This window comes from Capsaspora owczarzaki (genome assembly GCF_000151315.2).
Source record: "Capsaspora owczarzaki ATCC 30864 unplaced genomic scaffold supercont2.2, whole genome shotgun sequence".
In the NCBI taxonomy this organism is placed as follows: Eukaryota; class Filasterea; order Ministeriida; family Capsasporidae; genus Capsaspora; species Capsaspora owczarzaki.
In genome coordinates, this window is record NW_011887293.1 from 1590556 (window position 1) to 1604000 (window position 13445).

General features: G+C 53.4%; 4 protein-coding genes across 4 annotated transcripts; 1 reads left to right on the top strand and 3 right to left on the bottom strand.

Annotated features, from left to right (window-relative positions):
- Nucleotides 1-452: 452 nt before the first annotated feature.
- CAOG_01673 (60S ribosome subunit biogenesis protein NIP7) lies at nucleotides 453-2051 on the bottom strand. Its single transcript, XM_004364484.2, has 2 exons — nucleotides 1814-2051; nucleotides 453-1095 (listed from the first exon to the last, which is right to left on the bottom strand). The coding sequence occupies exons 1-2, from the start codon at nucleotides 1973-1975 to the stop codon at nucleotides 733-735; spliced, it is 525 nt and encodes a 174-aa protein (XP_004364541.1). The 5' UTR covers nucleotides 1976-2051; the 3' UTR covers nucleotides 453-732.
- A 335-nt stretch (nucleotides 2052-2386) lies between these two features.
- On the bottom strand, nucleotides 2387-3524 carry CAOG_08536 (hypothetical protein). Its single transcript, XM_011271815.1, has 4 exons — nucleotides 3346-3524; nucleotides 3067-3126; nucleotides 2879-2965; nucleotides 2387-2681 (listed from the first exon to the last, which is right to left on the bottom strand). Exons 1-4 carry the CDS (start codon nucleotides 3508-3510, stop codon nucleotides 2520-2522), a joined length of 474 nt encoding a protein of 157 aa, XP_011270117.1. The 5' UTR covers nucleotides 3511-3524; the 3' UTR covers nucleotides 2387-2519.
- On the bottom strand, nucleotides 3432-7148 carry CAOG_08537 (hypothetical protein). Its single transcript, XM_011271816.1, has 8 exons — nucleotides 7064-7148; nucleotides 5648-5856; nucleotides 5450-5542; nucleotides 5299-5373; nucleotides 5138-5212; nucleotides 4983-5054; nucleotides 4718-4860; nucleotides 3432-4642 (listed from the first exon to the last, which is right to left on the bottom strand). The coding sequence occupies exons 2-8, from the start codon at nucleotides 5839-5841 to the stop codon at nucleotides 3636-3638; spliced, it is 1659 nt and encodes a 552-aa protein (XP_011270118.1). The 5' UTR covers nucleotides 5842-5856; nucleotides 7064-7148; the 3' UTR covers nucleotides 3432-3635.
- A 1470-nt stretch (nucleotides 7149-8618) lies between these two features.
- CAOG_01676 (proto-oncogene tyrosine-protein kinase FER) lies at nucleotides 8619-13434 on the top strand. The gene is made up of 4 exons (XM_004364487.2): nucleotides 8619-8733; nucleotides 9187-12815; nucleotides 12936-13011; nucleotides 13107-13434. The coding sequence occupies exons 1-4, from the start codon at nucleotides 8631-8633 to the stop codon at nucleotides 13352-13354; spliced, it is 4056 nt and encodes a 1351-aa protein (XP_004364544.1). The 5' UTR covers nucleotides 8619-8630; the 3' UTR covers nucleotides 13355-13434.
- The last annotated feature ends 11 nt before the right edge of the window (nucleotides 13435-13445 follow it).

Below are 13445 nucleotides of genomic sequence, written 5' to 3' on the forward strand. Positions count from 1 at the left end.
TGGGTGAAGAAGATCTACGGCGGGGATTTCGTGAGTCAAATTTGCCGACCTCCTCTCCGCTTTTGGGCAGCTCAGTCTTTTGTCAAGTTGGAAAACAAAACAAAAAACTTTCAAGATGCCAGAAACGGGAAGCAAATCAGGCGGCGATGGCGGCGCGGGCGCGCACAACAGCGCTCAAGGCAACGGAGGCGGCTGGCCCTCGACGACCGGAAATCCGTCGGGCGGAGGTCGCTCGAACGCGGCTCCTGGCGCAACTGCCACTCAAGGCGCAGGTGGCTGGCCGAGCACGACTGGAAACCCCTCCGGCACCGGACGCAGCAACAACTGAATGGCGCAGACCGGCTTTTTGCGCCTTTTTTGTACATAGAACGCCACTTTTTTTTTTTTTTTTTTTTTTTTTTTGCCTGTACCTTATCGCTTTTGCGCACTTGTACCTTTCATGTCACAATAGCAAAAAGTTTGAAGAGTTTTTATATAGTACATAACGCCAATGCAGCAAAACGACAATTTTGCATTGAGCAACAACAGCAACAACGACAACAACACCAACAACTTGCTTATTTTTTTTTTTCCTGCATGATTTTGGTTTTCTTTTTCCCTGGCTGGATTCACTAGTGTTGATGGGCAAATGTTCAAGATGTACATCCGAAAACGAACGCGACAGGCCGTTTGCATTGCGTTTTTGGGTGCCGCCCAGCGGTTCAACACTGGAATTATGTGAGGGCATCTTCGTCACGAAGATACTCGCCGACATCTGCTTGGTGGAAAACAATGATACCCCGTGGGATCGAGCTTTCGGCAGTCTTGCGTCGAGTACGCAGCGACGCCAAAGCCGAGCGGGATGTCGTTCATCGAGTAGACAACAACGCCCTGGTACCTTGGCGTGTCTTCTGTAATGCGACCAAGACCCGACTTGAGGACGTGGTTGCCGTACAAGTACGACTGCTCTGCGTTTGGCTTGACCCAGACCTTGAACTTTGCATAGGGAGCAAGGAACTCGAGTGCCGTCACCTGCAGGCGGAACTTGCCCGACTTTGTAAACTTGCCAAAGCACGTTCCGAGCGACATGAGGTTATCCCGGGCAACGCTCGTCGCCTGAAGGCAAGTGCAGCCCAAAAACAAATCGGAGAATCGCACGAGAGTCAGAATATTGCACTTCTCAGAAAACGGTCTCTGAATCTCAGACTACGAGTTTCCCCATTCTCCCATTCTCCTCCACCTCTACCTCCACCTCCACCTCCAAATCCCCAATACCCGCACCATTTCACATGAGCTGAAGGGCTGCAAAAGTGATCCACATCAACACACACCTCTCGAGCGATGAGAAACCGACCTCCCATCAGCTCCCTCACATCTCGCTCCCTCCCGCGCGCTTTTTTCAAGAATCGCTACTTTTCGCTCCCGCTCAAGATCGCCCGTCTTGCGGTCAAGCAAAGGTCAACGACAATCCCGTTGCCTCGTTCGCTGCTCCACGAGGGCCGATCGCTGTTCTCCATTGTCGCCCTCCCCGTCGCTCCTCCTCCCTCCCCCCCCTGCAACCTTCCCTGAATCAAAAGTCGGAGGCTTTTTGGACGTGCAGAGTGCCGGTCAGTGCTGCAGTGAAGGCGGAACTTGACGCGCCAGTCCGCACAACGCCAATGCAACGCCAATGCACTCTCATCCACATGGCTAAATCCCTCGTCCCCGCGTCTGTCGTCCTGCACTCCTCGACCGATTCAACTCTATGCACTTTCCAACCATGAAACCCCTCCCCCCGCTCCCCGACTCCTCGAAACAAAATACGAAAGGCACGCGCTTGGACGGAATGGCTGACCTTGCGCATAATCTCCTCAGAGACGTAGTACACGCGGTCGCGGTGCAGCCGGAAGCAGTACATGCCGTCGGGGCGGTCGATCAGCAGCTGAATGTTGCCGCCAATGTAGTTGGCGAGCTTCTCAAAGAAGATCTTGGTCTCGTCTTCCGTCAATGGCCGCATTTTCACCAACAAGGAAGGGGGTTGAAAATTGTATGAAGAAAGATGGAGTGGACCAAAGGAAGGATGGAAAAGGAAGGATGGAAAAGGAACTGAGACGGATCCAAAAAAGTGGGAAGAAATCTCAGAAACTAAACAAAAGAGGCAACTTGACTGAGCGGGAGGCGAAAAGAAGGAAAGTGGATGAGGTTTGAATGGACAGAACACAGCTCGAACTCTGTGTCAACCGTAATGTAAACCAGCTACGTGAATGCTCTGGTTGAACCGTTCAAGCAAACCATAGCCCCATTGCGTGTCAGTTGGCAGAACACATTGAAAGTAGAGCCAGATTTCAACAGAGCGGACCGGTCTTTTTTTTTTTTTTTTTTGCCGCTTGTAATCTCTCTCCGCTCAAACGAATCGCACCATCTCAAACGATAAACACCAATATCTCATTCATAACACACAAAACACAATCCGTTTCGCATTGCCATCCACAGCTTTCAAAGAAAATTGCCGCGACTATTCTCCGGAATCCGAATTCATTCGCAGACAAGCAGCAGCAGTGCTATTTATGTTTGGCTCCTTCTGCTGGTTGACTGCTTGGTGCAGATGAAGCCAAAGGAGTGGTCGTAGCCAATCCCTCAGCGGCGCCGTGATCACCGCCTTTTAATGGCGGCAGGAAGGTTACCGGGTGGCGACGATAGAATGGCCATGGCGGAACAACCAACTGCGATCGGCCAGTCAAACAGAATTTCAAGCAGCCAAGCAAGTTCGAGTGAGAAAAGCAGCCATCAAGGTCGCATGAGGCACGAAAGGCATGGCTTTCCACACGGAACGAATCAGGCAGTGACCCTCGCCAAATATCGCACCAAGTGCCGCTCCTCTTCCCTTCTTGATATCTCACAGATCCCAAACGGCACTCACCAAAACGCAGAACGCGGCTGCGGCTGCAGAGAGATACAAGGTCATCATAAAGTCTTGAAGCATCCAGCCAACAGCGAACGCAATGACCTGTCGTCCATTCACCCAGCGACCAACAACAGCACCAAGATCGGTGATTCCACGATGAGCATGGCAGGCTTGAAGGAGTGAAGCAAAGGCCCTTTCCCTACCGCTGAGCCAGACAGAATCCAAGTGAAGAGGTCTTCAGCGAGCTTCTGGCCATGGTAGTCCTGCAATGACACACACACACACACGCACACAAGAGCCCAATGAGTCACACAGCAAGCGCATCGCATCGCATCGAGTGCATGGGAGGGGTTGGTCGTGGCGACCAGAAACACCCCAGTTACGGATGCTGAATCCGCAGCGCATGCGTCCTTTCAAAAAACCTCAGACAAGAGGGGGGGGGGGATTAAATGCTGGTTGAACAAAATAGAAAGCTCATTTACAATGGACGGGACAGTGTCGACCACTCGCTTGAACAAGGAGGTCATTTTGGTTTTCTGCGTGTTTGCTTGTTCAATGGAAGGACTGGATTGAAGACTGACACAACCAAATTCTACGCATAACACATATCTAACACATCCATTCCAACAAGTAAACGACAGAATCATGCCAAACAGCACAACGTTCAACACCGAAACGCACGGGCAAAGACAACAACAACATCAACAACACCACCAACAACAACGACAACAGCAACTCGCTTTCATTTCACAGCGCCAGCGCATGGAACACATCAGCCCGAATGATCTACGTTGGCATAATTGGTGGACCCCTCTGGGTTCTCAGGTTTTTTCGGGCGGTTGGGGGAAAGGTCATCGTATACGGGCGCGGAGGACTCGTAGACGGGCTCTGCTGCTGGCACCGTATCCGTCGTCGAGCCCATCATCGACGCGTAAGCGGACGATGGCTCCGTGCGACCCACCAAGTGATCATATGTCTGCGTGTGCGCGGAATCTTGCGAGGGGTCGAATGTGGGATTGTGGAAGAGCACGGGCGGGACGTTCGTCATGGGGTGGATTTGATCGTACACCTCCTGATCTGCAATCTCGGCTGTTGCGGCTGCTTTGCGATTGTTGCGGTTGAGGGCACGCACAACAAGAATCAAAATCAGAATGCCAATAAACGCGATGGGAATGACGACCGCCGCTGGCAGCCAGACTGGCAGGCTGTCCGATGCAGCTGCAGCCGCCGAGGCCGCAGATGCGTACGCAGCAGACGCCAGCGAAGTCTCGACGGCATGCGCAGACGAGGCAGACGATGCCTGTGATGCGGCGCTGGCAGCGGAGGATTGATGCGCGAGCACCGTTGCAATGCTGTCGAGAGACTGGCGCGACTCGGAGGCAACGACCGCGGCGACGGACGAGGCAGACGAGGCCGCTTCTGCAGCCGCATCCGACGCAGACGAGGCAGCCACGACAGCGGCAGACGAGGCCGACGAGGCAGCCACTGCAGCCACAGAGGTCGAAGCGCTCGCCGCCGATGCAGCTGCGACGGAGGCCACAGTCGCCACTGATGCAACGCTCGTGCTGGCAACCGATGCAGACGAGGCAGCGCTGGCCAACCCAGCCGACGCCGATGAAGCGGTTGCTGCCGAATAGAGACAGTTGCTCCCGACAAGACTGTAGCCGCTGTAGCAGGTGGAACAAACTGTCGCGCTCGTGCAAGACAGGCAGTTTGCTGGGCAGCAATTAGACGAGCTGCGGGTGTTGCCAAAGCAAGTGGAGCATGCCGGATCGCAAGCTGCATGGGGAGAGGCAACAGCCAACAAGTCAGCGCGCAGCTCTTTTGGTACACAGTCCTCATGCAATGACTTACGCCGAATGACGTTCGATGTATCTTTGAAAGTGCTTGGAGGAGTGCCAACAAACAAGTTGGAAGTAAAATCAACGCTCAAGGTCGTAAGCAGCCCTTTGAACAGCCCAGGCGGCAGGGTTGTGAGGTTGTTATTGTTGAGAGCTCTGGTGCAAAACGCGCGATGGTAAGCATTGGTTTTCACAGGTTTCGATCGAGGAGCGAGATGGCAAGCCAAAGAAAAACAAAAACAAAAAAAAAAAAAAACTGCTGGGTTCAGGACTCTTACAGCGTGGCCAACTTGGTTAAGCCTGTAAACGCAGTGGGCGAAATGGAGGTGATTTGGTTACCATCCAGCTTCCTGTCGCAATGTCGACGTTGTCGTTAGTGCTTTTTTTTTTTTTCCCTCACAAACGAAATTGTCAAACTACAAAGGTGACGTACAAGGTAACAAGGTTGGGATACGACGTGGCGCCTCCCATCGCAGGAACAGTGGTGATTCGATTGGTGCTCAACCACCTGTGGGCGAAGAAGCGAAGGTCGGTGAGAACAACTCAGTGAGGGCAACTCTCACCTCCGAAAACTTTTTACGAGTAGCTGCATACATGATCTGCAAATTAGCCGGAAGACCCCAACTAGCAATGGTGCTAATATCGATGATAGCATTCTTGTCCAAGTATCTGTCATGCGCGTGGTCAGAAGGACAAAGTCAGACACTCAAGTTTTTCATGGTGCAAGTTTCGAACAGCCACGTACAGTTCTGTAAAGTAGGTGCCCGAGCCGGAAATGCTCAAAAGTCCACTAAACGCGTTGGCGGCAATGAACGAGAGCGGGTTGCAACACATGTAGCTACGGATTGTGGAGTTGAACGACACAGCGGGAAATGAGCGCCAAATTCAAAGCTTCGCCTCCCCTCTGCCTCATGCTGCCATCTCGCTCCAAAGTTCGGATTACATTGACTTTGGATTCGGCAGAACCGTGGAATAATCAGGAATGGTCGTCAAACCATTGGTGCCGCAGTCAATCAGACCGTTGGAATTGCAAATGCACACACCGCCATTACCACAGGCAGGTGCGGCGAACGCCGGGCTGATCAAGCATGCCAGTACCACTACCACGACACTCAGCAGGAGGACTTGGCGGGACATGCGTGTTTGAATTTACTGTCAAAATTCCACGACAAAAACAGCAAAAAGCAAAAAGCAAAAAACAAAAAACACAAAACGGTAAGCTTTTTTTGAGATGCAAGCAGCGAAATTTCAATGAGACTGGACGACGCATCCACGTCTGCACCATACACTGGTTGACCCGATGCAACTGTTGCTGCAGGTTTGGTGGTATTGGGCGCAATCCATTGGTTGATTATATTTAGGCGCACTTTGTTTTTAAAAATCGTTTTGTTTTTGTTATCTGTTTTTGTATTTTTTGACATTTTTTGGCTTGCGCAATGTGGGCTTTGTGCCACGTTGTGGTCCTCCGCCGCAAGCATCTCACCTCTGCAGTTACTCTCGTTTTTCCCAATCCTCCCTCCTCTATCGTCCCCACACACGCTCCAGGTGCAAGATGTGTGTCACTTGGGAGCACACCCGTCGGCTGATTTTGCTAGAAAATGTTGTAATTATTATCAACTGTATTTTTTTTTTTTTTTTTTTTTATGGTTTTTGTGGTCGTTCTGTGTGATGCATTTTGGCTTGCACACACGAGTCAGCGTCGCGCTCTTCCTGTGCACAATAGTCCACGAGGGCGCCTTGCCAATCGCGTGCAATGCAGCGACAGGCCAGCCCCCACACACAGCCCACCTCTCCAACCAAACACAAGAGAGGGGACAGCGTTCGACGCATTCGCAACCGGGGAATTAGCGGCAGCCATTATTTGTGCAATGAGGCGCTATCGGCCGACCTGCTTTCTTTTTGCGTTTGGACTCATTTCCGCAATCTCGCTCGACCCTCTCTGCACGCACCCCGCTCGCGAGAGGCAAGTGTCGCATTGCAGGATTGCATAGCAGACTGGCTTGGCTGCACAGTGCGCGCGCAAAGAGAGACAGAGAGACAGAGAGCGAGAGAGAGAGAGAGCGAGGGCGTGCTTTGGCGGGAACGGGTGATTGCGGGTTCCTCGTCATTCCACCGTTTTGCCGTTTCCCCTGGTCCCACTCGCTCAATCGAGGAAGCATCTCATGGTAGTCGTGAACAGCGAAAAAGGACATACTCGCACACACAGCGTGCGAGAGAGCGAGAGAGCGCGCGTTCGAGGGAAAGCATGGACTTGAAGCGGGTTTCACATTGCCAGCCCCTTCCTGCCTGCCTTGCCTCCCCCCCCCTCTGTTCCCCACCAGAGGAGGCAAACTAAGTGGGAATATGACGATCTTCTTACTGTTGCAAGCGGGTCAAGCAGAAGAGCAGAGAAACAAAAGATACAAAGAAAACGACAGGAAACAAAAAGAAGAGAAAACAAAAACAAAAACAAAGACTGTTTGAATACAATGAGCTGTAACAGTCAGAAAGGCGGACACCAGAAGCTGAATAGTCACTCTGGTCAGCATTCGCATTGAAAAGGATGCTCATTGAATCGAAGGATGGATGCGGTGTGCTCGAATGACAACCAAAATGACGGAAACTACAGAAACAACAACTCAATTCTGTGACGCGAACAACGCCTCGGTTTCCCATTGTCCTTTTCCCGCATTCACGTTCGACCAATACCGGGCCAATCCTGCATCAATCATCGTGGTGGAGGCGCAACCATACATGCACGTTTTCCTGCTTGGGAAAAGCCTTGGGAAAAGGGTGCCATTTTGGTCTTTGGAATATAGCCGAAATTTGCGCCGTTCTGTTTGATTCTTCAACCTGCGGTAACGACAGAGTCACAAACAAATAAAAAGGTCGACTTCCGACATGAAACAGGCCAATCGTCAGCAATTTGCTCTTTTTTTTGGGGGGGGGGGAAACGCGGACGCGAACGTGGATAAAGCGGGGAGTGGCTGTGTCACCGAATTGAGATTTCCCACGCTTTGGCTCCGTCGTCAGGGGGGCGAACGGCAGAAAAGCTCGCATTCGTGCGTCAGACTGAAGCTCGAACAAGATACATTGAAGGCTCGTCTTCCAAACCACAGTACGGCAACGCAGATGTTGGTGCTGCGACTGCTTACCTGTTTCTATCGAGCAACGTTTCAGCTCAGCGCTCGTGCAACGTGCTAGATTGTTCCCATTATTTGTCCGGTTTTTGATGATTTTAGCATATTTTTTTTTGGTTACATTTTCATGACTCCGCCGCCTATCTCGTTCGCACCTCGTTGCGTCCCGCTCCTGCGTCTCACGTTGGGTGTACTGAGCTCTGTTCGACGTTCGGGCCTTTCGCTGTTCTTCTGCCACGAAAACCAGTGATTTGTGAACAATCCTTTTGATCGGATCATTGCGGCTGAATGGAATGGGTGAATCAGCTTGAAGAGTTTCAGTGTTGCAGAATTCCAGACAGAACCCCACAAACCCCACCTCCCCGACGAGCGAGGCGTTGTGTGCTTTCATATCAGTCGACACAGGTGCATTGAACGGAGACAAGCTCGTCTCTGCGCCTTGTTGTTATGATCTGATCTGATTTTGTCACATTTTTCACCCAGTCGTGCTTTTTTTTTTTTTTTTTTTTTTTTTTTTTTTTGAGTATGTGTTTGTGGTTTTGCCCATTTTTTTTTGTTTGTTTGCTCTTCCCCGGATGCCTGCTTTGCGTCGTTGTCTTTCATTCCGCTCATCCCTCTTCACTCACTTTATTTCCCTACCTACCGTTTCGTCCGCTGGCTGCTCTGGAACAGATCCTCTCGGTTTTCAACGTGATCACGCATTTGTAACAAGTTCTCGCCGCCGCAAGTTTTTTTTTTTTTTTTCTCTTTTCTGCGGTCCGAGCTCGCTTCCTTTTCTTCGTTTCGGGCATCCCACACCAAGGCACCATGGCTCCGCACCGACCCTTGACCGTCCTGCGCCGACCTGTCGTCGCCGTCCTTGTTGCTGCCCTGGCCCTTGTGCTCTTCCCTCAGCACTCGGCTTATTCTAGTGAGTTGATTCATTTTTTTTTTTTCGTCTCTTCGCTTCCATCGCCGTCTCCCACGCTGCTCCCTCCCTGCGTGTCTCGGCGCCCTGCCCCCACTCGTGCTTCCGGGTCGCACTGCTTTTACATCGCTCTTTGTGCATCGCTGGCTGCCTGCCGTGCGATCATGCGTGATTACGTCGTGATGGCCACTCTTCTTTCCATTTCTGGCGAGGTCGCTCTTTTTTTCCCCTTTGAGAGCGTTTTTCCATTCATTGGCTGACCCATCCATCCATCTGACATCCCAACCTCACAAGCTCAGAAACAAACAAAAAAAGCAACCAACACAAAGTGACTACTTTTTCACGCCAACTGGAAGCTTGTTGGTGCCAAAAGTCTCACGATTCTGACTTTTTTTTTTTTTTTTTTTTTTTTCCCCCGCTTCCTTTTCCTCTTTTCACCTCATTCCTTTTCCTCAGATGCCGTGGGCATTATATGCCCTGTTCAACCCGCCCGACGAGTCGCGGGCTGCGGCGAAACGCTCGAATTGATCCTGAACGTCAACTCGGTCACGACACATTCGATTGAAATTGCTTGGACAATGTTCGCTCCCACTGGAACCAGCGAGTACCAGGTCTATCGCGACGGCACCTTTATTCAGTCTGTCAGTATTGGCACATTCTCGTACAATGACACTGGCCTCGCGCTTGGAACAACCTACTCCTACGTCGTCCAGGCCTTCAATGACGGCGGCCAACCGGTACGACGCGTCATTGCCGTCGGAGGCTCCATGTCCAGCAACTCGGTCACCCAGCAGACGGCCTACAACCCGGCCTTGAACAGTTCCAGCCTCGCGTTGTCCCCTTCCAGCTCCTGGTCGATTTCCATGAGCTGGTCGTCGATCGTCGTTGATTCGGGTGATACGTTCAGCCTCACTCCTGACATGACCTACACGGTCGCGTACGCCCCGTCCACCAATCCGGCCCAGCTCCTGGCCTTCAGTCTGAAGAACGAATCCTGCGTGCTGACCAACCTGCAGCCCGCGACCGCTTATCAGGTGGTTCTCACTGTCGCTAACGGGCTTGGCGGCACAACCACGCTGAGCAGCACTGCGATGACCATGGATGAGGTTGCGCTCAGCGCACCCCTTCGCGTCGGCTCCAACACGCCTACCTTCTCTATGCTTGAGCAAACGAGGGTGCTTGTCTCGTGGGGCAACGTGTTTGCACCTCAGCAGCCAAACTCCTTCCCAGTCACCTACGTGCTCACGCGCACGTCTGGCGCCACCACTGCGCAAATGACGTTGAATGCCACGACTGATTCTGCTTTCTACGCCACCGGGCTGAGTTTGTACACGTCCTACACCTTCTCTGTGACTGCCACCCAGAACGGCTTGACTTCGGTCAGCGCCAGCGCCGTCGTCATGACTCCCGCTGGCACTCCCGTTCTCGCTGGAGCCACGAGTTCCACGCGTTACGTGAAGGGTGTTCTGTTCACTTGGCCCAATCCTGGTGTCACTCCGAACGGACCCACGGTCTCGCCAGCCACCATGCAGGTTTCGACCAACTTTGGCACGTCCTGGACCAACGTGACCACCAATGCACTCAACCTGACCACAACCACTTACACGACGCTCTCCTGCATGCGCCGCTATGTCAACGCTGCCAACTTTGTCTCCCTTGCCCAAACAGTCTCGGCTTATCCCTATTCGTGGGAGCCCACCTTTGACAGCTTGTTTTGGAGCTCCCTTGCCTCGCGCGGCTCCACTTGGTTGAACTTTACTTGGTCTGCGGCGACCCCCAACGGACCTGGCCCTGTCAAATACCGGGTTGTTCAGCTGCCGTCGACCACTGTTGTTGATTATACGTCGCCGCTCAGCTCGACGTGGTACAATGTCACTGGTCTGACTCCTTACACGAGCTACACGTTCACTGTGACTGCGCGCAACCAAAATAGCAACGAGTCAGCTGTCCAAACCACCGCCGCGCTCACCACTCTTCCCGATGTCCCCGTTTGGATTGGCGCGCCAACAACCGCTCCGACCGCGACTGCTCAGTCGCTTAGTTTCGCGTGGAGTGGCTTGCTGAACTGGCGAGGGCCACCCGGCTCCTACAATTGGGTCATTTCCCCAGCTCCCTTTTACGGCAGTAGTACTGGCTCGACCTTGCAGCCCTCCTTGACTGTGCCGTACCTGGAACCTTACACCCAGTACACTCTCACGTTGAACGCAACTCAAAGTGCCGTGTCGGGCAGACGCGCCACTGCTGCCCCCTTCACGTCCATCCCCTACATTTTCCAAGCAACGACCTTGGCCGGTGAGCCGGGCTGGGACGCCAACGGCATCCTGGTTTCGGCTGGATCAACCGTCATTTCCACTCGGTACGTTGCTGTGACGCTGACGTGGACGAACGCGGTCGAGGCTGGCACACCGCTCTTCACGTGCAATTTGACCGCGACGCCCGCGTACAACATGTCGACCATCCCCATTCTTTCCGACTCGACCGTCACAACCGCCACAATGCTCTTCCACATGAACACCACAGTCACCTTCACCTTGTCCGTCACCAACCAAGTCGGCAAATCGGCAACCACTGTCGTGCTTTTCTTCACCCCCGACTTGAGCGGCTCATTGTCGCTGAGCAAAAAACACGCGGCCACTTCAGCGTCACTGAGGGAACAGACGAACACGTTTGCATCCTCTGCCAGCAGCAAGTCCTCGGCTGTTGCCACCTCCACGCACGCGACGGGCAGGCCTGGCGTGGGCACGTCTCCTTCGACTGGTTCTGGCGGGATTCCGCTGGCTGCCATTGCTGGCGCCATTGCCGGTATTGTTGTGCTGGCGATTGTGATTGCCATTCTGGTGGTGCGTCGCCGCCGCAGGCGACAGCCCAACGCTCGTCGTGGCCAGGCGAAGGGATCGGTCGCCGAGTTGTTGCCCATGCATGACTCGGCATTGGTGGCCATCCGTGCACCCGCCGCGGGCGCGCGCAAAGAGCCCACCAGTACCACCGCCCAGCAGCAGGCGCACGACCACGATCACTACCATGTCTACGCTCAGAACAACGACAGCCACCACAACGAAGAAGTGTATGCTGCTCCCGGCCCTTCGACCAACTCCAACCGTCCGCGCGAGTCCGTCGTGTACGAAGGCACTGGATCCGTCTACTATAGCCAGGCGGACAAGGCCGGCAACAAAACCTCGCGCAACAACCCACGCGATTCCTCAGTGTACACAACGACCAGCCCCGAGTACGCCCAAATGGATGGAAGCAGCACCATGTACGAGACGGCCAATCCGATTTACAGCTCTGCCGATTTGCTCCCCGGTGCGAGACCTGCCATCTCGACCGCGGCTTACAAGCAAACCTCTGGCGCTCGCCACCGAGACTCGAACATTTACGCGACCACGTCCACCCCCGCCCTTTCCGGCCCTGATGGCGGCGCAGATGAAGAGTACCGCGAAATCGAAGGCACTCGAGGCGAATACTACTACGGCAACGCCAATGCTCGAATCTACGGCACGGCCTCGACCACGGCCAAGACCATTCGAGGTGCTCTCAAGCTCGGACGGACGCTCGGCTCTGGCGCATTTGGCATGGTTCATCTTGGCACACTGGCGGCCAGTGGCCTGCCCAGGGACAGCGAGCATCTCATTCCTGCTGGCCAAACGAGCCTCCAAGTGGCCGTCAAGCTGCTGCAGGAGGACGCAGACGAAAAATCGCGTCGCGATTTTGATTCCGAGGCTGCCATGATGAGCCAGTTCTCGCATCCCAACATTGTGCTCGCGATTGCCGCTCTTGTCGAAGAAACGCCCCACATGCTCTTGCTCGAGTTTTTGCCGTACGGCGACCTGCGAGAGCTCATGATCAAGTCCAAGTCGGCGCTGATTGCCTGGAAGCTGCCCGAGTTTTCGCACGTGCTTGCTCAAATTGCCTCCGGCATGGTCTACCTCGAGTCTGTTCGCTTTGTGCACCGCGATCTGGCGGCACGCAACTGCCTCGTTGGTCCTGACCTGACTGTCAAGATTTCTGATTTCGGGCTCTCGCGTGTGCTGGAGGAGGATTCCGACTACTACCGCGTCCAAACGAAAGGCCGTCTGCCCGTCAAGGTAACAACAACATTAACAACATTTGCGTTATGTTGCAGATGGAGTGCTGTTGTAATGCACAGGACTGACGATAATTTTTGTGTTTTTTTTTTTTTTGTTTTTCCCCCCCCCCCTTTGTAGTGGATGTCGATCGAATCGCTGGTCTTCCGCACATTTACAACTCAGTCCGACGTGTGGGCCTTTGGCATTGTTGCTTGTGAGTTTTTTTTTTAGTTTTGCGCGTTTCGCGGCTTTTGGGTTGGATCGTTGCTCAACCCGACATGTCTTGTTTATCATGTTATTTTATTGCAGGGGAGGTCTTCTCATACGGCAACACGCCCTATCCTCAAATCGCACCCATCGACATGGCTGTGCACCTCGAGAACGGCGGTCGTCTTGGTTGCCCCGACAGCTGCCCGCCAGATCTCTTCCAAACCGTCGCTCAATGCTGGGACTTTGACCCTGCCAACCGTCCTCGGTTCCAAGACCTGGCCGACACTTTTGCGGCTCTTGTTGGCAGTGATGTGCGCGACATTGGTGCACGCCTTGCTCAGAAGTAGTCGTCCGTGTTTTTTTTTTTTTCTGTTTTGCTTTGTTTGTTTGTTTGCGTGTCCCCCCCCCCGTCTCCATTTTAGCTGTTCATTAGTATTG

Excerpts from the sequence above, each read along its gene's own strand:
- CAOG_08536 (XM_011271815.1), bottom strand. The coding sequence starts at position 3,510 with ATGATTCTGTCGTTTACTTGTTGGAATGGATGTGTTAGATATGTGTTA. Across the intron at positions 2,966-3,066 it reads GGATTCTGTCTGGCTCAGCG|GTCATTGCGTTCGCTGTTGG; the intron begins GTAGGGAAAGGG and ends AATGGACGACAG. Across the intron at positions 2,682-2,878 it reads CAGCCGCGTTCTGCGTTTTG|TTGGTTGTTCCGCCATGGCC; the intron begins GTGAGTGCCGTT and ends GGCCGATCGCAG.
- CAOG_01673 (XM_004364484.2), bottom strand. The coding sequence starts at position 1,975 with ATGCGGCCATTGACGGAAGACGAGACCAAGATCTTCTTTGAGAAGCTC. Across the intron at positions 1,096-1,813 it reads CTGAGGAGATTATGCGCAAG|GCGACGAGCGTTGCCCGGGA; the intron begins GTCAGCCATTCC and ends ACTTGCCTTCAG.
- CAOG_01676 (XM_004364487.2), top strand. The coding sequence starts at position 8,631 with ATGGCTCCGCACCGACCCTTGACCGTCCTGCGCCGACCTGTCGTCGCC. Across the intron at positions 8,734-9,186 it reads TCAGCACTCGGCTTATTCTA|ATGCCGTGGGCATTATATGC; the intron begins GTGAGTTGATTC and ends CCTTTTCCTCAG. Across the intron at positions 12,816-12,935 it reads AAGGCCGTCTGCCCGTCAAG|TGGATGTCGATCGAATCGCT; the intron begins GTAACAACAACA and ends CCCCCTTTGTAG.
- CAOG_08537 (XM_011271816.1), bottom strand. The coding sequence starts at position 5,841 with ATGTCCCGCCAAGTCCTCCTGCTGAGTGTCGTGGTAGTGGTACTGGCA. Across the intron at positions 4,861-4,982 it reads TTAACCAAGTTGGCCACGCT|AGCTCTCAACAATAACAACC; the intron begins GTAAGAGTCCTG and ends GTTTTGCACCAG. Across the intron at positions 4,643-4,717 it reads TACATCGAACGTCATTCGGC|CTTGCGATCCGGCATGCTCC; the intron begins GTAAGTCATTGC and ends CTCCCCATGCAG.